General features: G+C 40.7%; 1 protein-coding gene across 2 annotated transcripts in view; it reads right to left on the bottom strand.

The window, feature by feature from the left end:
• Positions 1 to 27,056, bottom strand: part of galnt18b (UDP-N-acetyl-alpha-D-galactosamine:polypeptide N-acetylgalactosaminyltransferase 18b) — a 118,084-nt gene extending 91,028 nt beyond the window's left edge. The window contains exon 1 of one of the 2 annotated variants that reach the window (XM_058401022.1): positions 26,458 to 27,056. In XM_058401022.1, coding sequence (XP_058257005.1) covers positions 26,458 to 26,695 — 238 coding nt within the window. In that variant the 5' untranslated portion in view covers positions 26,696 to 27,056. The remainder of the gene's footprint in view (positions 1 to 26,457) is intronic. The other variant, XM_058401021.1, reaches the window with a different exon arrangement.
• Positions 27,057 to 27,837: the final 781 nt, after the last annotated feature.

Below are 27,837 nucleotides of genomic sequence, written 5' to 3'. Positions count from 1 at the left end.
AGGCGGTACCGCTAGTTCCTGACATGGGCTTTTAATTCGGCTTGAAATATCAGTTATAAATAACATTTATCCCTTTCTCAGTCGGTCACTTTTCCTTGTCCACCTGTCTGTCTCTCTCTGTTTGCCTGTCACTATCTCTGTCTCTCTGTCTCTCTCTCTGTCACCGTCATCTTGCCTGTCTCTATTTGTCTCTGTCTCCCTGTCAGTCTCTCTCTCTGTCTCTGTCCCTGTCCGTCTGTCTCTCTCTGTCTGTGTCCCTGCCTCCCTGTCTGTCTCTTTCTCCCTGTCTCCCTGTCTGTCTCTCTTTCTTTGTCAATGTCTCCCTGTCAGTCTCTCTCTGTCTCATTGTCCTTGTTTGTCTCTCTCTCTCTCTCTCTCTCTCTCTCTCTCTCTGTCTCTGTCTCCCTGTTGGTCTTTCTCTGTCTCCCTGTTTGTCTCTCTCTCTTTGCCCCTGTCACCCTGTCTGTCTCTCTCTCTGTTTTTGTCTCCCTGTCAGTCTCTCTCTGTCTCTTTGTCCCTGTCAGTCTCTCTGTCTTTGTCTCTCTTTCCTTGTCTGCCTGTCTCTCTCTCTCTTTGTCATTGCCTCCCTGTCAGTCTCTCTCTGTCCCTTTGTCCATGTCAGCCTCTCTCTGTATTTTGTTCCTGTCAGTCTCTTTCCGACTATTTGTCCCGGTCAGTCTCTCTATGTCTTTTTGTCCCTGTCAGTCTCTCGTTTTCTCTGTCTCTTTGTCCCTGTCAGTCTCTCTCTTTGTTCCCATCACACTGTCTATCTCTCTGTCCCTGTCTCTCTCTCTCTCTCTATAATTTTTAAACATTATTATTAGGAAGACTGATTCAAGTTCTAATATTAATAAATATTACATTAAACGATTTTCTTCTATGGAAACAAAATTTCAGATTTCCTCCGTCTCTTTAATTATGCAATTACACGCTCACACACAATGAGGATGATCCGGAACCTTCTGGAAAACGTCCTGCTACTAACACCAGAGTGGAAAATTACCGCAGGAACAGTAAGATCATCGTTCCTTAAATGGTGTAAAATGAGAGATGGCTTTTAAGGGTCAACGGGACATTGATTGCTTGGTAATAAACAGAGGTGAGGTTAAACGAGTCTATCGGATCACTCGCTTTCCTCGGCGGTGCGCGGCTCGCGTCTTAATTAATGACTAATTACACATCACTGGCTTCTAATTACAATCCCAGCATGGCAACAGGAAGGAGAGAGGCATGCATGTGTGTAGTGGGTAGGAGTGGGCAAGATGGTAACGGTGGTAATGTGTGCTAGAAATATCTTCCAGACAAAAATTTATTTATTTTTGTTTAGTATCACAGACGGTGTGAAGAAGCGTTAATTTAATCACACACACACACACACACACACTCTAAGTAACACACCTCCGAGATTTGGTCTCTGTTTGGGATATGTCACGTCATTAAAAATAAAATAAAATAAAATAAAATAAAATAAAATTAAATTAAATTAAATTAAATTAAATTAAATTAAATTAAATTAAATTAAATTAAATTAAATTAATATTATTTTTAATTTTAAAAAAAGCGAGGTGAATTTTTGTTTTTTTATTATTATTCTTCAATGGGGTGCCAAAACTTTTTGGGCGAATAACCCAAAATGGACGTCTTGATTAAAGAAACCAGAAAATCAGCCATGGCCTTTAATGTGTGCGTATTTGTGAGTGAGTGTGTGTGTGTGTGTGTGTGTGTGTGTGCGTGTGAGTGTCTATCTGACATCCCACATTACTGCTCACAGTTGATGTTAATTATCAGAGTGAACATAAATAACTCACCTTTGATCAGTTCCCAGCGTTAGATGAAGCGTGAAAAAAAATAAAACTCATTCAACTACTGTGTGGACTTTGATATATGATGCGAAGATTATAGCCGTCTGTCTACCTGTCTGTCTGTCTGTCTGTCTCTCTCTTTGTGTGTGTGTGTGTGTGTGTATTTCTCTTTATCTCAGTCGATTCAGTTTGTAGTCATACGAGCTTTACTGGCTCTGCAGATTGTAAAATGTTTCTCTGAAGCATTTATACAGGAGAGGAATAAAAACCTGAACAGAGAACAAATGAAGGAGGGGAAAAAAAGACAAGACACAATACAGTCTCTGGGTTAGGAGTATGAGAGTTATGTACATCTCTCTCTCTCTTCTTTCCTGTTTTTTACTCTGTGTCCCTGTTTCTGTGCATTTCAACATCTCTCTTTTTCTGCTACTGTCTCTTTGTCCATCACTGTATGTGTCACTGTGTCTCTCCCTGTGCTTCTCTGTGATGTATCTCTCTCTCTCTCTCTCTGCAGCTCTCATTCTTTGTATTTTGTTATCTCTTTCTGTCTGTCTTTCTCTGTTACTCTCATTGCTCTCTCTCTTTGTCCCTTTCTCTGTCCTTCTCTCTGTCTCATTTCCTTGTCTTCCTGTCTCTCTCTCTCTTTGCCCCGTTTCCCTGTCTGTCTCTCTCTGTCTCTTTGTCCCTGTCAGTCTCTCCATCTTTGTCTCTCTCTCCATCTCTCTTTGCCCCTGTCTCCCTCTCTCTGTCTCTTTGTCCCTGTCGGTCTCTCTGTCCTTCTCTCTCTGTGTCTCATTGTCTCATTGACTGTTTGTCTCTTTGTCCCTGTCTCCCTGTCCACCTCTCTCTCTCTCTCTCTCTCTCTGTGTCTCTTTGCCCTTGCCTGTCTCTCTCTCTCTGTCTTTTTGTCCCTGTCTCACTCTCTCTCTTTGCCCTTGCCTGTCTCTCTCTCTGTCTTTTTGTCCCTGTCCCCATGTCTGTCTCTCTCTACACCACTTGCATTCTCTCTCTCTCTCTCTCTCTCTCTCTCAATTTTAGCTCCTTTAACTCAGGAGTCTTTCAAAACTAACTGGATTTTCATCATTTCTTGTGTAAATGTTCTTCTAAATGATTTACAACAAACTGCCTTAATATCCAGCTTGATAAATGAGTCTGCCTGTCTCTCTCTCTCTCTCTCTCTCTCTCTTTCTCTCTCTCTTTCTCTCTCTGTCTATCTCGCTGCACCTCAGAAATGCAGGTATCATGTGTTTCACTGCAGCGTGACCTCGATTTGCTCCAGCGCTCTGCTCCTTGTCCTGCTGTCACCGAGCTCGCGTGTGAACTCCTAAAGAAGAATATTTAACCTTTTTTTTGTTCCTCTCCTGGAGGTTTGCGGTCTCTATTAAGCAGATGTGCCATAATGGAGGTGAAAGCAGTGACATCTCGAAATCGGGGAAAAAATAATAAATCATATTAGAAACACCAGCAGCCTTCGAGTGCTGTCCTGAGCTACAGGTCTGCATTTTACATTTTTGCCTCTAAATCTTTTATTCGCAAAACAGCACGCAATGGCGTTTTCATTATTTCTCCGTTCTGATTGGTCAGAAGATGTTAATACGTTTACTCGCACGTTTATACATAGACGTTATCTTAGCATTTCTATGGTAACCACTTACACAAGGACATTCGGATGCCTCACGGAATCTCATCTAATGATAATAATGATGTCTATTATAAAATACATTTACTGCTCCCCAAGGCTTCTACATGGAAACTTATTTATTATAAACACCAGAGAGTGTGATTATAAAACATTATAAAGACCGGAGAGTGGGATTAAATTATTATAAACACCGGAGAGTGTGATTATAAATCATTATAAACACCGGAGTGTGATTATAAATCATTATAAACACCAGAGAGTGTGATTATAAATCATTATAAACACCGGAGAGTGATTATAAATCATTATAAACACCGGAGAGTGTGATTATAAATCATTATAAACACCGGAGTGTGATTATAAATCATTATAAACACCGGAGTGTGATTATAAATCATTATAAACACCAGAGAGTGTGATTATAAATCATTATAAACACCGGAGAGTGATTATAAATCATTATAAACACCAGAGAGTGTGATTATAAAATGATTTTAAACACCGGAGAGTGTGATTATAAATGATAATAAACACCGGAGAGTGTGATTATAAATCATTATAAACACCGGAGAGTGTGATTATAAATCATTATAAACACCAGAGAGTGTGATTATAAAATGATTTTAAACACCGGAGAGTGTGATTATAAATGATAATAAACACCGGAGAGTGTGATTATAAATCATTATAAACACCGGAGAGTGTGATTATAAATCATTATAAACACCGGAGTGTGATTATAATCATTATAAACACCAGAGAGTGTGATTATAAATCATTATAAACACCGGAGAGTGTGATTATAAATCATTATAAACACCGGAGTGTGATTATAAATCATTATAAACACCAGAGAGTGTGATTATAAATCATTATAAACACCGGAGAGTGTGATTATAAATCATTATAAACACCGGAGTGTGATTATAAATCATTATAAACACCAGAGAGTGTGATTATAAATCATTATAAACACCGGAGTGTGATTATAAATCATTATAAACACCAGAGAGTGTGATTATAAATCATTATAAACACCGGAGTGTGATTATAAATCATTATAAACACCGGAGAGTGTGATTATAAATCATTATAAACACCGGAGTGTGATTATAAATCATTATAAACACCAGAGAGTGTGATTATAAATCATTATAAACACCGGAGAGTGATTATAAATCATTATAAACACCAGAGAGTGTGATTATAAAATGATTTTAAACACCGGAGAGTGTGATTATAAATGATAATAAACACCGGAGAGTGTGATTATAAATGATTATAAACACCGGAGTGTGATTATAATCATTATAAACACCAGAGAGTGTGATTATAAATGATAATAAACACCAGAGAGTGTGATTATAAATGATAATAAACACCAGGGAGTGTGATTATAAATGATTATATACACCAGAGAGTGTGATTATAAAATTATTATAAAAATGATTAAAAATTATATTTCCATTTTTAATTTATTTTAGTTGAGCTGAAGCAGGACTACGCTGCATCTCTCACCGTGCGAGAGTCCTGCGGGTTTTAATCCGACGCCGGTATCGGATATCGGATATCGGATATCTGATATCGCTTTCATATTAAAATGAAAATGATCAGGACAGGTTTTATTCTTAAACACAATGGCGCCAGTGATTTTTGTTTCAGTTTGAAATAAGAGCCGAGTCATGCTACTGTTTGGCAGGTAAAATAACCCCCTCCGAGCCTCGGGAAATGGATTGAGGAGGAATGAGCGACAGCCCCGAATTACCATTTAAAAAAAAGAAAAGAAAAGTAAAAGAGAGATGTAAAGTCAGAGAAACACAAAAGCTTTATTCTGAATGGGTTTAACCGAGCTTTAGCTTTAGCGAGGTATAATGAATCCGTAGAACGTAGGAAGTAGGAAGTAGACGTAGGAAAATTTCCTGAAAAGTTCCTTTGTGCTAGATTTGAGCGATCGCGTAGCTCATATCTCTGACAGGGAAAAGGAGGGGGCGTGGCCATGCAATAAACATAAGTAAGCTGTAGCTAGCTAGTGGTGAATCGATCCAAAACCGTCTCATGGATTCTAAAGTCCATCCATTCATCCATTTTCTATACCCGCTTTGTTCCTAATTAGGGTCACGGGGATCTGCTGGAGTCTATCCCAGCACACATTGGGCGAAAGGCAGGGGTACGCCCTGGACAGGTCACCAATCCATCGCAGGGCCACACATGTAGACAGACAACCACACACACTCACGGGCAATTTAGAATTACCAATCACCCTAATGTACATGTGTTTTGGACTGTGGGAGGAAACCGGAGTACCCGGAGTAAACCCACGCAGGCACGGGGAGAACATGCAAACTCCACACAGAAAGTCCCCTTCCTGTTCGAACCCGGGATTCAAACCCAGGATGGATTCTAAAGTGTGTGTAAAAATTCAGTTTATAAAGAATCAGTTATAAAAACTTGCGGAAAAAATAATCTTTAAAGTACACATATGCTAGTTTCTGAACAGTTTCCACGTGCTAGTCTTGCTTGCAATGTAGATACACTTCCCCTTAAATACACTGATCATATAGTTTGAAGCTCTGATAGGGAAAAGAAGGGGGAGTGGCCAAACATGTCACACGACACTTGCAGCTATCTTTAAGCTAGTATTCACTGGGTTTAGAGTTTATTCCATTTAGCATTTTTCTTTACCGATCCTAGCGCTGTTTCTGAAACTACAATGGGGACTGTAAACAAAGTATAAAGTTATAACCTGTAACTGATTTCATTCTAATCATCAGAAGGAATAAAAACAAAACAAGGTTTCATTTTCAAGCACAAGATTCCATGCTCAGAAAAGGAAGAGCATATTAGGAGATGCTAAAGTTGCTAAACACATCTAGACAGCTGTTTTGATAACTGGAATGTTCCGGAGTCCAGATCCTAAAACCTATACGTTACTCATAAACCGTCCGAAAAAATCCATCAGCAAATCTTAATATTTGGTGAATTTAGGAGCACACTGGACAAGCTCCACATGGAGAACGTTGCTGGACAGGAAGCAATCAGCTGTGGTGTTTAAAAGGCAAGTGATAGAACATCATCGGTGGAGCAGAGGAGTCTGGGTAATAGGAAAGTGTCACTCAGTCAGAGGGCTATGTCGATGGCGTGTGATGCAGAACGTGTTTTCTGATATTGATTTGATTTTCGCCCTTTGAGTTCGATTTTTCTTTCTTTTTTGTCCCACCCTAATCAGAGACACATCATCGAAGTGAAACTCACATCCTACGCTTCCCTACATCTTCCAGACGCATCAGTGACTACATACTGTTTCTGTCTTCTATACAGTGGAACCTCGGCATATGGATTTAATCCATTCTGGAGGCGAAAATGTGTATTGCTAGACTAATTTTCCCATGAGAAATAATGTAAATGCAAATAATCCATTCCAGCCACCTAAAAATATGACCAATATTCCCAATACGAAGCGTATGTAAACTGTATATCTGCTTACAAAGAACTGACCCAAGCCAAGTATTCCATGTCAAGGGTCCTGACAGGAAGTCGTACTACCAAGCTTGGGCTAAAAATAGAACAGACCGCCCACGCCGCCAATCTGTCCGAAAAATCACCTAGCTTTTGAACGCAAGCCGAAGGCAACGTTGGTATCGTGGGTTGACTCTTAATCACAATTTTTATCTCATATATATATATATATATATACACTATATTGCCAAAAGTATTCGCTCACCTGCCTTGACTCGCGTATGAACTTAAGTGACGTCCCATTCCTAATCCATAGGGTTCAATATGACGTCGGTCCACCCTTTGCAGCTATAACAGCTTCAACTCTTCTGGGAAGGCTGTCCACAAGGTTTAGGAGTGTGTTTATGGGAATTTTTGACCATTCTTCCAGAAGCGCATTTGTGAGGTCACACACTGATGTTGGACGAGAAGGCCTGGCTCTCAGTCTCCGCTCTAATTCATCCCAAAAGTGTTCTATCGGGTTGAGGTCAGGACTCTGTGCAGGCCAGTCAAGTTCATCCACACCAGACTCTGTCATCCATGTCTTTATGGACCTTGCTTTGTGCTCTGGTGCACAGTCATGTTGGAAGAGGAAGGGGCCAGCTCCAAACTGTTCCCACAAAGTTGGGAATGTCTTGGTATGCTGAAGCATTCAGAAGCATTCAGAGTTCCTTTCACTGGAACTAAGGGGCCAAGCCCAGCTCCTGAAAAACAACCCCACACCATAATCCCCCCTCCACCAAACTTTACACTTGGCACAATGCAGTCAGACAAGTACCGTTCTCCTGGCAACCGCCAAACCCAGACTCGTCCATCAGATTGCCAGATGGAGAAGCGCGATTCGTCACTCCAGAGAACGCGTCTCCACTGCTCTAGAGTCCAGTGGCGGCGTGCTTTACACCACTGCATCTGACACTTTGCATTGCACTTGGTGATGTATGGCTTGGATGCAGCTGCTCGGCCATGGAAACCCATTCCATGAAGCTCTCTGCGCACTGTTCTTGAGCTAATCTGAAGGCCACATGAAGTTTGGAGGTCTGTAGTGATTGACTCTGCAGAAAGTTGGCGACCTCTTCGCACTATGTGCCTCAGCATCCGCTGACCCCGCTCCGTCAGTTTACGTGGCCTACCACTTCGTGGCTGAGTTGCTGTCGTTCCCAAACACTTCCACGTTCTTATAATACAGCTGACAGTTGACTGTGGAATATTTAGGAGCGAGGAAATTTCACGACTGGATTTGTTGCACAGGTGGCATCCTATCACAGTTCCACGCTGGAATTCACTGAGCTCCTGAGAGCGACCCATTCTTTCACAAATGTTTGTAAAAACAGTCTGCATGCCTAGGTGCTTGATTTTATACACCTGTGGCCATGGAACTGAACTGAATTGATGAGGGTCTGCTTCCATGCATCACGTAATTGACACGTGGCTGTTCCGACCGTGAGTCATGAAATACGACGGCGTTTTGTAAAAAAAAAAAAAATCAATTATTTGATACTTGTTCTTGTCTTGGCAGGCTTCTGCCCTTCAGCCTCACGGTAATTAATTGTTTTCATTATCAGTTCTCCGTGCGCTCTATTTGCGGTAATTAAATGCCCGATCCATTTCACGGTGACAAAAATCAACATGCTGGGAGTCGTACTGAAAAACGGCTCTGTGTTTCCGTGAGGATTGGTGACTGGAAACTGACTGGTGTGGGGAAAAAATAGAAACAAACCTTCAGAACAATCAGGATGTGGAATAGTTGATTCGGAAAACGGAAGTAAACACTGATGAATACACTGATGAATAACTCTGTCTCTCTGGCTAGACGACTCCGCACCACCGGAGCCTCATCGTAATCCTCGCGCCCAGGGCCGTAAATCAGGTCCTCGCTCAGCCCCAAATGCCACCCGATTGGTTATTTATCAACCGCTGAAGCTTACAAAGTTCAGGAGTCTCCCGGTAGACATTAAACACGACACGTCTGTGATGATGCATTATTTGTTTCCACGACTCCGCTGAATGCTTTACTGCTGAGATAATTAGCCTTCAGCAGCTGCTTATTAGAGAGACGCTACGGGGGGGCTGAGGATGTAGCAGGAAGTCGTGAATTACGGCTTCCTCTTACTGACGCAGAGACCCCGTCAGTAAGACGGTCGTCAGCTCCGCACGGCGCACTACTGCTGGAGAATTAGCTCGCTCTGTGCACCGCAGTGCTCCGGGTTCGAAATAAACATCCGGATGTCACGGCTAATCGTGAAGAGTTCGGTTCTCGGAGAGAGAAAACAAGTTTCAGTTAGAAACAGAAAGAAGCTCAGGAAATTCGGTTATTAATTGGTTCTTCAGAAACAGCCTGAAAAATAATAACAAGCTGAAATTTTCATTCTTAATAAAGCCGGTATTAGGTTCAAATTTGTGAAGGTCCAGCAAAGCTCCAGCTGACATACTGACACTAATACATACTGACGCCTTTCTATCAGAACCAGCATTAACTTCTTCAGCAGTTTGAGCAACAGTAGCTCGTCTGTTAGATCGGACCACACGGGCCAGCCTTCAGTCCCCACATGCATCAGTGAGCCTTGGCCGCCCATGACCCTGTCGCCGGTTCACCACTGGTCCTTCCTTGGACCACTTTTGATAGATACTGACCACTGCAGACCGGGAACACCCCACAAGAGCTGCAGTTTTGGAGATGCTCTGATCCAGTGGTCTAGCCATCACAATTTGGCCCTTTGTCAAACTCGCTCAAATCCTTACACTTGTCCATTTTTCCTGCTTCTAACATCAACTTTGAGGACAAAATGTTGACTTGCTGCCTAATATATCCCACCCACTAACAGGTGCCACTGGACACATTAAAAACAATTTTTAAAGAGCTGATTAAACAAGCAGCTGAACACAAAACAGGTACAGATATTACAAACACAAAGCACTGTTAAGACAGATGTGGAAATGACATCATAAACACAAACACACACACACAGACACACTCACAACCTTGCACACACACATTCTCTCTCTCTCTATCACACACACACACTCTTACACAACCTTGCACACACATACATACACAAGTATTCTCTCACAAACGCACTCTTACAGACACTCACGTGCACATACACACAAACACACACTCTTTCACACACACTCTCTCACACACACATTCTCTTACACTCACACACTCCCCCTCACACTGAGTTGTGTGTTTAAAGCGGGTGAAGTGTTCTACATTGTGATGAAGAGGAAATCCACACAAAGAGCAGAAACCTAAGAGCACTTCCTCATGTACACTGAACTGACCCTGAGATCTGGACGCTGTAACCTGAGATTTCAGCGAGACTCACGAGCACGAGGACGAGAAACATCAGGATTAAAGTCCGGCTTAAAAAATTCTGTCATTTAATGTCCAAATTCAAATCCAAATGTTTCATTTCCTTTAAATGGTAAATATTAATCTTGTTACCAGTGATGTGTGTCTGCTTTTATATAGTGTGTGTTAGGTGTGTGTTTGTGTGTGTGTGTGTGTGTGTGTGTGTGTGTGTGTGTGTGTGTGTGTGTGTGAATCATTGATGAATCATTCAGTTTTGTAGCAGTTCATGGGCTCGGCTGAAGCTCTGCCCTTTCAGCAGGTGTGTGCTGATGATCAGGTGTGTGTTGATGATCAGGTGTGTGTTGATGATCAGCAGGTGTGTGTTGATGATCAGGTGTGTGTTGATGATCAGGTGTGTGTTGATGATCAGGTGTGTGTTGATGATCAGTAGGTGTGTGTTGATGATCAGTAGGTGTGTGTTGATGATCAGTAGGTGTGTGTTGATGATCAGGTGTGTGTTGATGATCAGTAGGTGTGTGTTGATGATCAGCAGGTGTGTGTTGATGATCAGTAGGTGTGTGTTGATGATCAGCAGGTGTGTGTTGATGATCAGCAGGTGTGTGTTGATGATCAGCAGGTGTGTGTTGATGATCAGCAGGTGTGTGTTGATGATCAGTAGGTGTGTGTTGATGATCAGTAGGTGTGTTGATGATCAGGTGTGTGTTGATGATCAGCAGGTGTGTGTTGATGATCAGCAGGTGTGTGTTGATGATCAGTAGGTGTGTGTTGATGATCAGGTGTGTGTTGATGATCAGTAGGTGTGTGTAGATGATCAGCAGGTGTGTGTTGATGATCAGCAGGTGTGTGTTGATGATCAGTAGGTGTGTGTTGATGATCAGGTGTGTGTTGATGATCAGCAGGTGTGTGTTGATGATCAGTAGGTGTGTGTTGATGATCAGGAGTGTGTAGATGATCAGCAGGTGTGTGTTGATGATCAGCAGGTGTGTGTTGATCAGCGGGGTGTGTGTTGATGATCAGGTGTGTGTTGATGATCAGTAGGTGTGTGTTGATGATCAGGAGTGTGTAGATGATCAGCAGGTGTGTGTTGATGATCAGCAGGTGTGTGTTGATCAGCGGGGTGTGTGTTGATGATCAGGTGTGTGTTGATGATCAGGTGTGTGTAGATGATCAGTAGGTGTGTGTTGATGATCAGTAGGTGTGTGTTGATGATCAGGAGTGTGTAGATGATCAGCAGGTGTGTGTTGATGATCAGCAGGTGTGTGTTGATCAGCGGGGTGTGTGTTGATGATCAGGTGTGTGTTGATGTTCAGTAGGTGTGTGTTGATGATCAGCAGGTGTGTGTTGATCAGCGGGGTGTGTGTTGATGATCAGGTGTGTGTAGATGATCAGCAGGTTTGTGTAGACGATCAGCAGGTTTGTGTAGATGATCAGCAGGTGTGTGTAAATGATCAGCAGGTGTGTGTAGATGATCAGCAGGTGTGTGTAGATGATCAGCAGGTGTGTGTAGATGATCAGCAAGTGTGTGCTGATGATCAGCAGGTGTGTGTTAATGATCAGCAGGTTTGTGTAGATGATCAGCAGGTGTGTGTTAATGATCAGCAGGGAGTGTGTAGATGATCAGCAGGTGTGTGTTGATCAGCTGGGTGTGTGTTGATGATCAGGTGTATGTTGATGATCAGTAGGTGTGTGTTGATGATCAGCAGGTGTGTGTTGATGATCAGGTGTGTGTAGATGATCAGCAGGTGTGTGTTGATGATCAGCAGGTGTGTGTTGATGATCAGGTGTGTGTAGATGATCAGCAGGTGTGTGTTGATGATCAGCAGGTGTGTGTTGATGATCAGTAGGTGTGTTGATGATCAGTAGGTGTGTTTAGATGATCAGCAGGTGTGTGTTGATGATCAGCAGGTGTGTGTTGATCAGCGGGGTGTGTGTTGATGATCAGCAGGTGTGTGTTGATGATCAGCAGGTGTGTGTTGATGATCAGGTGTGTGTTGATGATCAGTAGGTGTGTGTAGATGATCAGCAGGTGTGTGTTGATGATCAGCAGGTGTGTGTTGATCAGCGGGGTGTGTGTTGATGATCAGGTGTGTGTTGATGTTCAGTAGGTGTGTGTTGATCAGCAGGTGTGTGTTGATCAGCGGGGTGTGTGTTGATGATCAGGTGTGTGTTGATGATCAGGTGTGTGTTGATGATCAGGTGTGTGTTAATGATCAGCAGGTGTGTGTTGATGATCAGGTGTGTGTTGATGTTCAGTAGGTGTGTGTTGATGATCAGGTGTGTGTAGATGATCAGCAGGTTTGTGTAGACGATCAGCAGGTTTGTGTAGATGATCAGCAGGTTTGTGTTAATCATCAGCAGGGAGTGTGTTAATGATCAGCAAGTTTGTGTAGATGATCAGCAAGTGTGTCCTGATGATCAGCAGGCGTGTGTTAATGATCAGCAGGTTTGTGTAGATAATCAGCAGGTGTGTGTTAATCATCAGCAGGGAGTGTGTAGATGATCAGCAGGTGTGTGTTGATGATCAGCAGGTGTGTGTTGATGATCAGGAGTGTGTTGATGATCAGTAGGTGTGTGTTGATGATCAGTAAGTGTGTGCTGATGATCAGCAGGTGTGTGTTGATGATCAACAGGTGTGTGTAGATGATCAGCAGGGAGTGTGTAGATGATCAGCAGGTTTGTGTAGATGATCAGCAGGTGTGTATTAATGATCAGCAGGGAGTGTGTAGACGATCAGCAGGTGTGTGTTGATCAGCTGGGTGTGTGTTGATCAGGTGTGTGTTGATGATCAGTAGGTGTGTGTAGATGATCAGCAGGTGTGTGTTGATGATCAGTAGGTGTGTGTAGATGATCAGGTGTGTGTTGATGATCAGCAGGTGTGTGTAGATGATCAGTAGGTGTGTGTAGATGATCAGGTGTGTGTTGATGATCAGTAGGTGTGTGTAAATGATCAGGTGTGTGTTGATGATCAGCAGGTGTGTGTTGATGATCAGGTGTGTGTTGATGATCAGTAGGTGTGTGTTGATGATCAGCAGGTGTGTGTTGATGATCAGCAGGTGTGTGTTGATCAGCGGGGTGTGTGTTGATGATCAGGTGTGTGTTGATGTTCAGTAGGTGTGTGTAGATGATCAGCAGGTGTGTGTTGATCAGCGGGGTGTGTGTTGATGATCAGGTGTGTGTAGCTGATCAGCAGGTTTGTGTAGACGATCAGCAGGTTTGTGTAGATGATCAGCAGGTGTGTGTTAATCATCAGCAGGGAGTGTGTAGATGATCAGCAGGTGTGTGTTGATGATCAGCAGGTGTGTGTTGATGATCAGGAGTGTGTTGATGACCAGTAGGTGTGTGTTGATGATCAGTAAGTATGTGCTGATGATCAGCAGGTGTGTGCTGATGATCAGCAGGTGTGTGTTGATGATCAGGTGTGTGTAGATGATCAGCAGGTGTGTGCTGATGACCAACAGGTGTGTGTAGATGATCAGCAGGGAGTGTGTAGATGATCAGCAGGTGTGTGTTAATGATCAGCAGGTTTGTGTAGATGATCAGCAGGTGTGTGTTAATGATCAGCAGGGAGTGTGTAGATGATCAGCAGGTGTGTGTTGATCAGCTGGATGTGTGTAGATGATCAGGTGTGTGTTGATGATCAGCAGGTGTGTGTAGACGATCAGCAGGTTTGTGTAGATGATCAGCAGGGAGTGTGTAGATGATCAGCAGGTGTGTGTTAATGATCAGCAGGTGTGTGTTAATGATCAGCAGGTTTGTGTATATGATCAGCAGGTGTGTGTAGATGATCAGCAGGTTTGTGTAGATGATCAGCAGGGAGTGTGCAGATGATCAGCAGGTTTGTGTAAATGATCAGCTGGTGTGTGTAGATGATCAGCAGGTGTGTGTTAATGATCAGCAGGTGTGTGTTGATCAGTGGGGTGTGTGTAGATGATCAGGTGTGTGTAGATGATCAGCAGGTGTGCGTTAATGATCAGCAGGGAATGTATAGATGATCAGTAGGTGTGTTTTGATGATCAGCAGGTGTGTGTAGATGATCAGCAGGAAGTGTGTAGATGATCAGCAGATTTGTGTAGATGATCAGCAGATTTGTGTAGATGATCAGCAGATTTGCGTAGATGATCAGCAGGGAGTGTGTAGATGATCAGCAGATTTGTGTAGATGATCAGCAGGTGTGTGTAGATGATCAGCAGGTATGTGCTAATGATCAGCAGGTGTGTGCTGATGATCAGCAGGGTGTGTGTGTTGATGATCAGCAGGTATGTGCTAATGATCAGCAGGTGTGTGCTGATGATCAGCAGGGTGTGTGTGTTGATGATCAGGTGTGTGTTAATGATCAGTAGGTGTGTGTTGATCAGCAGGTGTGTGTTAATGATCAGCAGGGTGTGTGTGTATTGATGATCAGTAGGTGTGTGTTGATCAGCAGGTGTGTGTTAATGATCAGCAGGTGTGTGTAGATGATCAGCAGGGTGTGTGTAGATGATCAGCAGGGAGTGTGTAGATGATCAGTAGGGTGTGTGTAGATGATCAGCAGGTTTGTGTAGATGATCAGCAGGGAGTGTGTAGATGATCAGCAGGGAGTGTGTAGATGATCAGCAGGGAGTGTGTAGATGATCAGCAGGTGTGTGTAGATGATCAGCAGGGAGTGTGTAGATGATCAGCAGGGAGTGTGTAGATGATCAGCAGGTGTGTGTTGATGATCAGCAGGTTTGTGCAGATGATCAGCAGGGAGTGTGTAGATGATCAGCAGGGAGTGAGTTGATGATCAGCAGGTGTGTGTAGATGATCAGCAGGGAGTGTGTAGATGATCAGCAGGGAGTGTGTAGATGATCAGCAGGTTTGTGTAGATGATCAGCAGGGAGTGTGTAGATGATCAGCAGGTTTGTGTAGATGATCAGCAGGGAGTGTGTAGATGATCAGCAGGTTTGTGTAGATGATTAGCAGGTTTGTGTAGATGATCAGCAGGGAGTGTGTAGATGATCAGTAGGGTTTGTGTAGATGATCAGCAGGGAGTGTGTAGATGATCAGCAGGTTTGTGTAGATGATCAGCAGGGAGTGTGTAGATGATCAGCAGGTTTGTGTAGATGAACAGCAGGGAGTATGTAGATGATCAGCAGGGAGTGTGTAGATGATCAGCAGGTTTGTGTAGATGATTAGCAGGTTTGTGTAGATGATCAGCAGGGAGTGTGTAGATGATCAGTAGGGTGTGTGTTTATGATCTGCAGCAGGTGATCAGAGCAACAAACAAATGAACGGACAGTCGGATGAATAGATGGATAAATCAATGAATGAATGAAGGAACAAATAAACGGATGGATGGATGGATGGATTGATGAACAAACAAATGGATGGATGGATGGATGGATGGATGATGAACAGCTGAATGAATGAGTGTATGAACAAATTTATAATAAATGAATGAAGGAATGGATGAACAAATGATAAATGAATGCATGAAAGAACAAATTAACAAAAGAATAGATGGATGGATGGATGGATGGATGGATGGTAAATAAATAGATGAATGAATGTATGTATGAACAAATAAATGATGAATGGATGGATGGATTGATGAATGGATGATTGAATAAATGAACGATGGATGGATGAATGGATGACGGATAGTTGAATGGATGGATGAATGGGTGGATGATGGATGGATGTTAAATAAATGGATGAGTGGATGTATGGATGTATGAACAAATGAATGATAAATGAATAAATGTATGAATGAGTGAATAAATGGATGAATGGATGGATGGATGGATGGATAAATGATGGGTGAATAAATAAAGTGAGTCTTTTTCAGATTGTCCAGGAATAAATGACATTTAACAAAATAACTATATTATGATGTGTCCATTAAAACCTTTTTAAAGAGTGTATTCATTTAGCACAATATCAACATGATCACATTATACAGCTCCTGTTATTATAACAGCATCTTATAGAAGTGAGAGAGAGAGAGAGAGAGAGAGAGAGAGAGAGAGAGAGAGAGAGACAGAGAGAGAGAGAGAGAGAGAGAGAGAGAGACAGAGACAGAGAGAGAGAGAGAGAGAGAGAGACAGAGAGAGAGAGAGAGAGAGAGAGAGAGAGAGACAGAGACAGAGAGAGAGAGAGAGAGAAAGTACAGAATGTCTAACAGAGAGAAATGTCTGCTAAGTAATCAGATAAATATAGCTGCCTCTGCTCTCATTTTTCCTGTGAGTGTGTCCAGTGCTTCCATAAGTGTGTGTGTGTGTGTGTAAGTGAGAACACACAGATTTGAGCTCATAGACACGCGTAAATCCTGTGAACATCAACACGCCATGATGTGATGTTGTGTTGTGTTGTTGTGATGTGTCGTTGTGTTGTGTTGTTGTGTTGTGTTGTTGTGATGTGTCGTTGTGTTGTTGTGATGTGTTGTTGTGTTGTTGTGATGTGTTGTGATGTTGTGTTGTTGTGATGTTGTGTTGTGATGTTGTGTTGTGATGTTGTGTTGTGATGTTGTTTTGTTGTGTTGTGTTGTGATGTTGTGTTGTGATGTTGTGTTGTTGTGATGTGTTGTTGTGTTGTGTTGTTATGATGTGTTGTTGTGATGTGTTGTTGTGTTGTTGTGATGTGTTGTTGTGTTGTGATGTGTTGTGATGTTGTGTTGTGTTGTGATGTGTTCTGATGTTGTTTTGTTGTGTTGTGTTGTTGTGTTGTGTTGTTGTGATGTGTTGATGTGATGTGTTGTTGTGTTGTGTTGTTGTGTTGTTATGTGTTGTGATGTTGTGTTGTTGTGATGTGTTGTGATGTGTTGTGATGTTGTTTTGTTGTGTTGTGATGTTGTGTTGTGATGTTGTGTTGTTGTGTTGTGATGTGTTGTGATGTTGTGATGTTGTGTTGTGATGTTGTGTTGTGATGTTGTGTTGTGATGTTGTGTTGTGATGTTGTTTTGTTGTGTTGTGATGTTGTGATGTGTTGATGTGATGTTGTGATGTTGTGTTGTGATGTTGTGTTGTTGTGATGTTGTGTTGTGATGTTGTGTTGTGATGTTGTGATGTTGTGTTGTGATGTTGTGTTGTGATGTTGTTTTGTTGTGTTGTGATGTTGTGTTGTGATGTGATGTTGTGTTGTTGTGATGTTGTGTTGTGATGTTGTGTTGTGATGTTGTGTTCTGATGTTGTTTTGTTGTGTTGTGATGTTGTGTTGTTGTGATGTTGTGTTGTGATGTGTTGTTGTGATGTTGTGTTGTGATGTGTTGTTGTGATGTTGTGTTGTGATGTGTTGTGTTGTTGTGTTGTGATGTGTTGTGATGTTGTGTTGTGATGTTGTTTTGTTGTGTTGTGATGTTGTGATGTGTTGATGTGATGTTGTGATGTTGTGTTGTGATGTTGTGTTGTGATGTTGTGTTGTGATGTTTTGTTGTGATGTGTTGATGTGTTGATGTGATGTTGTGTTGTGTTGTTGTTTTGTTGTATTGTGATGTTGTGTTGTTGTGATGTTGTGTTGTTGTGTTGTGATGTGTTGTGATGTTGTGTTGTTGTGTTGTGATGTGTTGTTGTGATGTTGTGTTGTTGTGTTGTGATGTGTTGTGATGTTGTGTTGTGATGTTGTGTTGTTGTGATGTTGTGTTGTTGTGTTGTGATATTGTGTTGTGATGTTGTGTTGTGATGTTGTGTTGTGATGTTGTTTTGTTGTGTTGTGATGTGATGTGTTGATGTGATGTTGTGTTGTGATGTGTTGTGATGTTGTGTTGTGATGTTGTGTTGTGATGTTGTGTTGTCATGTTGTGTTGTGATGTTGTTTTGTTGTGTTGTGATGTGTTGTGATGTTGTGTTGTGTTGTGATGTTGTTTTGTTGTGTTGTGATGTGTTGTGTTGTGATGTTGTGTTGTGTTGTGATGTTGTTTTGTTGTGTTGTGATGTTGTGTTGTGTTGTGATGTTGTTTTGTTGTGTTGTGATGTTGTGTTGTGATGTGTTGTGTTGTGATGTTATTTTGTTGTGTTGTGATGTTGTGTTGTTGTGTTGTTGTGATGTTGTGTTGTGATGTTGTGTTGTGATGTTGTGTTGTGATGTGTTGTGATGTTGTTTTGTTGTGTTGTGATGTTGTGTTGTGTTGTGATGTTGTGTTGTGATGTTGTGTTGTGATGTTGTGTTGTGTTGTGATGTTGTGTTGTGTTGTGATGTGTTGTGTTGTGATGTTGTTTTGTTGTGTTGTGATGTGTTGTGTTGTGATGTGTTCTGATGTTGTTTTGTTGTGTTGTGTTGTTGTGATGTTGTGTTGTGTTGTGATGTTGTGTTGTGTTGTGATGTTGTGTTGTGTTGTGATGTGTTGTGTTGTGATGTTGTTTTGTTGTGTTGTGATGTTGTGTTGTGTTGTGTTGTGATGTGTTCTGATGTTGTTTTGTTGTGTTGTGTTGTTGTGATGTTGTGTTGTTGTGATGTTGTGTTGTTGTAGAGTAAAACATCGGCTTGTTCTGCGCGGGTCTCGGCGTTATGATAAAACGGCTGAAAAACTGTAATCTAACTGTCAGTGCATGTTGGAGCTGGCAGAAGGATTCGTATTTTACTCGCACTGAATGAAAAGAATTTGAAACGCACTGACACACACACACACACACACAAACACACACACACACACAAACACACATACAAACACACACATTCCTGTTAGGTCTGGCCTGTGGACGCATCATTAGCGAACGAGGACAGACTGGAAAGCAGACACTGAAAAAGCGGCGGCTAATCTGCCGCAATACAAAAGCTTTTTTGTCACAGTTTTAAAGCCAACAAGGGGATTAGTGGAGAACAAAGCACCAGTGCCGGGACTTTCATTCCCAAATCACTGGAGGAGGAGGACGAGGATGAGGACAAGGAGGAGGAGGAGGACGAGGAAGTCAAATTCATACACATAGCTCACAGAAGAGCCGCCAACAAAAACAATCATCTCCCGACGAGGCGATTCAGGCTCGGGTTTATAAACACGGTGTCCAGATTAAAAATGAAAGGAGTTTAGACGTTAAACCTCCCACAACGAATTAACCAGGTACTGACCAGCTAACCGGTCTGCACCGGCTATTCATATCAAAAAGCTCGTGTTAATGAAGTGGTCGCCAGAGCGGGTCACAAGTCACACCACCTTTAATTACACATTCAAATAAAAAGGGTTCAGACCGGCTGAAGAGAAAATAAAAACAAAAACTAACAGAGAAACACAGATGATGAGGAAGAGCTGGAGGGAGGAGAGCAGGAAAGGTGTGGGGCGTGTAAAAAAAAGATGGAGAAATCCAGCGAAGAGGATGGAAGGTGTGAAAAGAACAGAGGATTTCAAAATGACGAAGGGTGCAAAATAGATGAGGGTGTAAAAGAAAAGAGGGAGGGTGTGAAAAAAATGGAGGATGTAAAAAACTTGAGAGATGTAAAAAAAAAAAAAAAAAGAATAGATGGAGGATGTAAAAAGAAAAAGAAAGAAAGATGGCGGGGTGTAAGAAAATGGAGAAATGTAAAAAAAAAAAAAAAAAAAAAAATGGAGGATGTAAAAAAAGAAAGATGGATGGTGTAAAAAAAAGAAAGATGGAGGGTATAAAAAAAGAAAGATGGAGGGTATAAAAAAAGAAAGATGGAGGATGTAAAAAAATGGAGAGATGTAAAAAAAAACAAGATATAGGATGTAAAAAAGGAAAGATGGAGGATGTAAAAAAGAAAGATGGAGGGTGTAAAAAAATGGAGAGATGTAAAAAAAAAAGAAAAGATGGAGGACATAAAAAAGAAATATGGAGGATGTAAAAAAAGAAAGATGGAGGGTGAAAAAAATGGAGAGATGTAAAAAAAAAAAGATGGAGGGTGTACAAAAATGGAGAGATGTAAAAAAAAAGATGGAGGGTGTACAAAAATGGAGAGATGTAAAAAAAAAAGAAAGAAAAGATGGAGGATGTAAAAAAAAGAAAGATGGAGGATATAAAAAAAGAAAGATGGATGGTGTAAAAAAAGAAAGATGGAGTGTATAAAAAAAGAAAGATGGAGGGTGTAAAAAAAGAAAGATGGAGGGTGTAAAAAAAAGAAAGATGGAGTGTATAAAAAAAGAAAGATGGAGGGTGTAAAAAAAGAAAGATGGAGGGTGTAAAAAAAAGAAAGATGGAGGGTGTAAAAAATGGAGAGATGTATAAAAAAAGAAAAGATGGAGGATGTAAAAAAAGAAATATGGAGGATGTAAAAAAGAAAGATGGAGGGTGTAAAAAAATGGAGAGATGTAAAAAAAAAGAAAAGATGGAGGACATAAAAAAGAAATATGGAGGATGTAAAAAAACAAGATATAGGATGTAAAAAAGGAAAGATGGAGGATGTAAAAAAAGAAAGATGGAGGGTGTAAAAAAAAGAAAGATGGAGGGTGTAAAAAATGGAGAGATGTATAAAAAAAGAAAAGATGGAGGATGTAAAAAAAGAAATATGGAGGATGTAAAAAAGAAAGATGGAGGGTGTAAAAAAATGGAGAGATGTAAAAAAAAAAGAAAAGATGGAGGACATAAAAAAGAAATATGGAGGATGTAAAAAAAGAAAGATGGAGGGTGAAAAAAATGGAGAGATGTAAAAAAAAAAAAAGATGGAGGGTGTACAAAAATGGAGAGATGTAAAAAAAAAAGAAAGAAAAGATGGAGGATGTAAAAAAAAAAGAAAGATGGAGGATGTAAAAAAAGAAATATGGAGAATATAAAAAAAGAAAGATGGAGGATGTAAAAAAAGAAATATGGAGGATGTAAAAAAAGAAAGATGGAGGATGTAAAGAAAACTATAAAGGGGTGTAGAAAAAGATGGGGGTGTAAAAAAAGTATAAAGGGATGTAAGAAAGGATGGATAGTGTAAAAAGTAGTATAAAGTAATGTAAAAAAAAAATAGAGAGAGAGTGTAAAAAAAAAGATGGAGGATGAAAAAAAGATGGAGAGTAAAGAAGATGCATTTTCAAATTTTGGCATAGAATTTTGATTATATAATAAATATAAATATTTTTGTAATACAATTGAATTTCTTTTCAATTTCATTCAGGAAAAGAAGGAAGGAGAAGGAAGGAGAAGGAAGGGGAGGGAGGGAGGGAGGGAAGGAAGGAAGAAATTACTCATTAGAAAACTAACTAAGAGTATAAATTGTTAATAAATATAAATAGCATTGATAAATTAAAAGATCTCAATAAATAAATAAATATTTGAATATCTCAGTGTCTGATATCCAGCGTCTCCTGAATTCCTGTTTTTACTTCAGTCTGATTTTTGTAAATCTGTGAATCTGGCTCTTCTCTGTCGGTCCAGCGGCTTTAGAGAGTGACAAGATTTAATATAAATAAATATATATTAATATATAAGAAATAATATTTCTGTTAAAGACAGGTGTGTGTGTGTGTGTGTGTGTGTGTGTGTGTTAGAGGAGGAGCTGCTGTGGTGTGATGAATCCTCACCTGTGATCTCCTCTACCTGAACACTGCTCTATTACAGAGTTTACTGTTACAGAATTATAGGATTAGATGTATAATAATAATAATAATAATAATAATAATAATAATAATAATAATAATTATTATTATTATTATTATTATTATTATTATTATAATCTGAGGCTGTGAGCCAGTTGAGCATCAGGCTTTTTCTCTAAGAGCTATTAACAACATAATAACAATACAATCAAAACATTCTGAACACAAGCGTGTGTGAGCTCTCACCTGGAACACGGAATAATCAACTTCTCACACATACACACACACACACACGCACACACACTGACAATCACACACATACATATTCACACACACACAAACTCACAAACACAGACACACACGCAATCACACACACACATAATCACTCACACACAAACACACAATCTAACACACACACACAATGACACTCACACACATACATAATCACACACACTCACTCACACATACACACACACTGACAATCACACACATACATATTCACACACACACAAACTCACAAACACAGACACACACGCAATCACACACACACATAATCACTCACACACAAACACACAATCTAACACACACACACAATGACACACACACATACATAATCACACACACTCACTCACACATACACACTCACTCACACATACACACACACTGACAATCACACACACATATTCACACACACACAAACTCACAGACACACACGCAATCACACACACACATAATCACTCACACACAAACACACAATCTAACACACACACACACAATGACACTCACACACATACATAATCACACACACTCACTCACACATACACACACACTGACAATCACACACATACATATTCACACACACACAAACTCACAGACACACACGCAATCACACACACACATAATCACTCACACACAAACACACAATCTAACACACACACACAATGACACTCACACAGACAAACACAATCACACACACACACACATACATGATCTCACACACACACACACACAGACACACACTGACCCAATGACTCTCACACAGACACATAATCTTATCATCACACACACACACACACACACACACACTCACAGCTATGTGCCAGTATGAACTCTGTGAACACGTTGAAAGGCAGAAGGTGGGCTTGTATAAATAAATGCAGACAGAGACTCCTGTGTGTTTCTACATTAAACTCCATCACACTGAGATACATGGGGAGGATTTACTGCATATGCGATCTCCAGGGTGATGAACATGAAGTGAAGAAGATCATGCGATCTCCAGGGTGATGAACATGAAGTGAAGAAGATCATGCGATCTCCAGGGTGATGAACATGAAGTGAAGAAGATCATGCGATCTCCAGGGTGATGAACATGAAGTGAAGAAGATCATGCGATCTCCAGGGTGATGAACATGAAGTGAAGAAGATCATGCGATCTCCAGGGTGATGAACATGAAGTGAAGAAGATCATGCGATCTCCAGGGTGATGAACATGAAGTGAAGAAGATCATGTCAACAAACACAAAGTGTCGCATTCACACTGTGAGAACACTTGTACACTGAGATTAGGGAGAATTTTATTTAATATCTACAAAAAAAATAAATTCCCACAAAAAGACCAAAAAAAAAAAGAAGAAAAAGTTGGAGGGTGTTAAAAAGATGAAAGTAAAAAAAAAAAAGAAGGTTGTAAAAAAATAATAATAATATGGTATATTATTATAGAATTTCATGTTTAGATGTACAATAATAATAATAATAATTATTATTAAATTAATAATAATTAAATAATAATTAAAAAGTTTTTTTTATTATTTAATTATTTAATTTAATCCTGTTTGGGGTCACTACAGTGGATCATTTGGAAAACTAACGAAGAGTACAAATTGATAATAAATAATTTAAATAATTTGTAAAAAAAAAAAAAAAATTTAAAAATAATAATTTATAAATAAATATTTTAATGTCTCAGTTTCTCCTGAATTTCGGTTTTCATTTCAGTCCACTGACTTTTGTGAATCTGCTTCTTCTCTGTCAGTCCACCCCTGTTTGGGGTCACTTCAGAGGATCATTTGGTCAGAATGTTTGGATTTGGCACAGGTTTTCCGCCGGATGCCCTTCCTGATGCAACCTTCCCATTTTATCCGGGCTTGGGACCGACACTGAGAGTTAACCCTTCAGTGGCTGTGTTAGCGCCCTGCCTGGAAATCGAACCGAATCTGTAAAGTTATAAAATGTGGAGCGAAGTGTTAAACAACTCGTATTAAATAAATAAGTTAGCGCCCTGCATGGGAATCGAACCCGGGCCACGGCAATGACAGCGTGTGGAAACCTGTCGCTGGACCACTGGGAGGCTGGGATGGTTTTTTACTGGTGTGAGTCAGAGAAGCTGTCCTCTAGTCTTCGGGACAGGAGGAGATCGTGGAACAAAAATCAAACACGTGGGAAAATAATCATCTACTATCTCCTCTTTCCTCACACCTCATTGATTCATTTCTTTTCACAGCACAAGCGTTTTATTCCTTTACATATGCTTTAAGATCGACAGCTGAATAATAAACAGAGCTTTGAAGCGGATAAGAAGGTCCTTGAGAAATAAATTGGAGAATTTTCCAAGCTGATATGCGGCCTAATCACCAAAACAACACAAATGTGCACTAATCACCCACTCCACTACGTCTCTGCTTAGAAGTTCGCCACAGAACTGAAAGTCTCTCACACCCGTCGCTCTAATGGTTTCTAATCGCACGGCCCGGTCTCACCCTTTTTGAGCCGACGTTTCTTCCTCGTGTCACGGGGTTCTCCCCTCGGCCACGTCTCCTCTGGCTTGCCCTTTAAGGCTAGAAATCTACTGACTACTACTAGAAAAAAAACAAAAACCTGCTCTGTCAGATCTAAATACAATTGAATTTAATCAGCAATAACAAACCAGCACCTCAGAACTTGCCCTTAAAAACTTGTTCTCTAGTCAAACATGACATTAATTAATAATAATAACTATAATAACGGGCGTTTCCACCTGCGCCCTGTTTATTGTTTTGGGTTAGTAATACCTAGTTAATGCACATGAAGCGACTATTCCTCTGCAATTATGTCATCCCATAATCACACCATAACAGGGTAGAAAATACCCAGGATGCACTTTGATGGTTCGGATGACACCGTGTGCGTGTGGTATAATGTTGCTGAGGCTCTGCCTTTCTTCCAGAAAATTCTTTTCTTTCAATTTTTCTGTTTTTGTTATTGACCTTATTGGCCGTGCGTCTGTATTAGTTTCTGTTATAGCTACATGTAGTCTTTTAATATCGTTCCTATCACTGTATTTCCATAGATAGATAGATAGATAGATAGATAGATAGATAGATAGATAGATAGATAGATAGATAGATAGATAGATAGATAGATAGATAGACGGACAGACAGACAGACAGATAGATAGATAGACAGATAGATAGACAGACAGACAGACAGACAGATAGATAAACAGACAGACAGATAGACAGACAGACAGATAGATAAACAGACAGACAGATAGACAGACAGACAGACAGACAGACAGACAGACAGACAGACAGATAGATAGATAGATAGATAGATAGATAGATAGATAGATAGATAGATAGATAGATAGATAGATACTTTATTCATCCCAATGGGAAATTTGCAAACTTTTCATCATCCTTCACTTGGTACACCTTTTCTAGTGTGCCTTTTTGTAGTGTGTTCATTTTAATCCAGAAGGCAATGATGTACCTTAAATCCTTCCTCAAACAGATCCTATACACACATTTTCAGGTACGATTCTACAACAAGAGGAAAAAGAGCACTTTTCAGTACCCTTGTCGATGAAAGTGTGATTTCATATTCATCTTTATTTCCCTGATCCCTGACAGGAGTGATTAATAAATCTTCCCTCATTGCTCACACCTTACATCCTTCACCTCACCGTTTTTAAACACACTCCACGGCGGTCCACGCCAAACGAGTCGGAAATCTCGCGAGATCATCGCTCGCTATTTTTAAGTTTGTCGGATGTAATTACAGTGCGCTGATTTGATTGGGTGACAGTGTGGAAATAAATGGAACAGGAATAATCCGATACGGTGCTAGGGAGAGTGGCTCTGGGTCAAGATTTAGAGATATAAAATGTGGAGTAAAAGTGTTCAACAACTCGAAATGAAACGTTATTAAACAAATACGTGCCAACACGCATGCGCACAACCAGGTAGCGCCTTTTCCATAGGTTATATTCTTAGCTTATTCTTGTATAACGCGTGGTGTATTTTATCAGGTTAGAGTTCCTGGTGAAACTTTGAGCATTCAGTCTCGGGCTTAAGAAATGAAATGAAATGGACACTTTTTACACGTTTTGTTTTTTTGTGTTTTTTTTAAAGGGGTCTTCTGTCAAAGTGTTTTACCGAGCAAAGGTTTCTGCGCATGCGCACTTCACTTTAAATTCATGCTCCCGTGTTATTTTAATGCTAGAGATGTAACAGATAATAATAATAAAAAAAATTATCGCGTACCGTATCATTTCCGGACAAAAACATGCAACACTTTTATGTTGGATAATTTTTTTCCTCCTGATAAAGTCAAAGAAGGCGAATAAAGTAGATAAGATCGCACAAACCCGGCGGTTTTGTTTCAGGAAAACCTTTTGCTTTGGATGTTTACGCACAAGACAAATCGTTAGAAATAAAGACGCTCCAAACAACTCAAAGGCTTTGCAGCAGATTTTATGCAGGAGGAGTAATAATAAAAAAAAAAAAAAACATCGCCTCACCTTGTATGTGCTGGTTCACGACATTTTCCAGCCGGTCCAGTCGCTCTATAATCCGCAGAGTTTCGCCCTTCTTGTCGCCCTCCAACTTCCTGGCTGGGACGGGCACCGGCACTTTAATATACACACTGGCGATGTAGTTAGTGACCCATCCGACGTAGAGCAGACACACGATGTTGGTCATGCCGCTCAGGATCACGCATGTCGACACCAAAGTTTTGGTTCTCCTGGTGCACGCCATGCCGACATGCCTGCGTGCAGCGCGAGCGCCTCAGCAGCCGGTGCGCCGCGGACCAGCGGAACCGCCTCACTCTTCTTCTCCTTCTTCTTCTTCTTCCTTGCTCGCTTAATAAAGTACCATTCCTCAAGGTGACCTGCTTCTTTCTATCCGCATGCTTTAAATAAATCGGAACGTGTTCTTTTTCTCCTGCGAATATTTATTCATTCGTCTTTCTTTTCCTTCTTGTGTTTATTTTCTTTCGCAACCTCGCGCAGTCGATCGCTCTCCTCCTGTTCCGTCATGTACGCGCGCGTCTTCCATCGCGAGCACACACACACTCTCTCTCTCTCTCTCTCTCTCTCACACACACACACACACACACACACACAGCAGTAGCGTCTCTATAGGAACGAGCAGGCAAGGCTCGCGGCGCGGCGTGTCGCACGCGTGCTAGCGCTCCAAAGCTCTCAACCAATAAGATGAGACAAATGAGTTGCCTTCAATTAGAGCGCGAGCCAATGAGGACGAAGTGGGCGTGAAGATGCTAAAAGACGGTTTTCTTTTGTTTGTTTGTTTCTCTTTTTTATGGGTTGTTTTAATTACTTTTTAATTTATTTATTTTACCTGTAACCCAGGGTTTTAGTCTTTTTTTAAAGCATATTTTACACGTTTTGCCTTGAAAAGGTCTAGAAAAATATAAAACCGTTCCAAATAAAAATACTCAAGTTATTACATGCTTATGACGCTTCTATTACACTGTATCCATGCCGATTCTTATAAAATGACACAACTCATATAGGCAAAAATGTGATCATTAAATTCCCCAAGACCTTTCCGTCTTCAGCAGACTGTGAAATATGAGAAATAACAATTATTATTATTTTTCATCTAGCTCCAACAAACCTAGGAGGAAGAGCTAACTCTCCCAACATTTTCCAACATCATATTAACTAAAAATCCTGCGTAGAAGTGTCAGAGATGACAAACATTTGACAGACTGCAATGGAGCGAATCTGTACACAGTAATATCTCGCAGATCCGCGTCTCACGATTCGCGGCTTCACTGATCCGCAAATTTTTCATTGGAACCTAACTAATTTGCACCTGCGAATTTTTCACAGACCCACGAAATCCTCGCAAAATCCTGCAAAAGTGTTTATGGC

Source organism: Hemibagrus wyckioides, linkage group LG10 (genome assembly GCF_019097595.1).
Source record: "Hemibagrus wyckioides isolate EC202008001 linkage group LG10, SWU_Hwy_1.0, whole genome shotgun sequence".
NCBI lineage: Eukaryota > Metazoa > Chordata > Actinopteri > Siluriformes > Bagridae > Hemibagrus > Hemibagrus wyckioides.
Note: the sequence above shows the minus strand (reverse complement) of the source record. Positions and strands in the feature narration are given on the sequence as shown.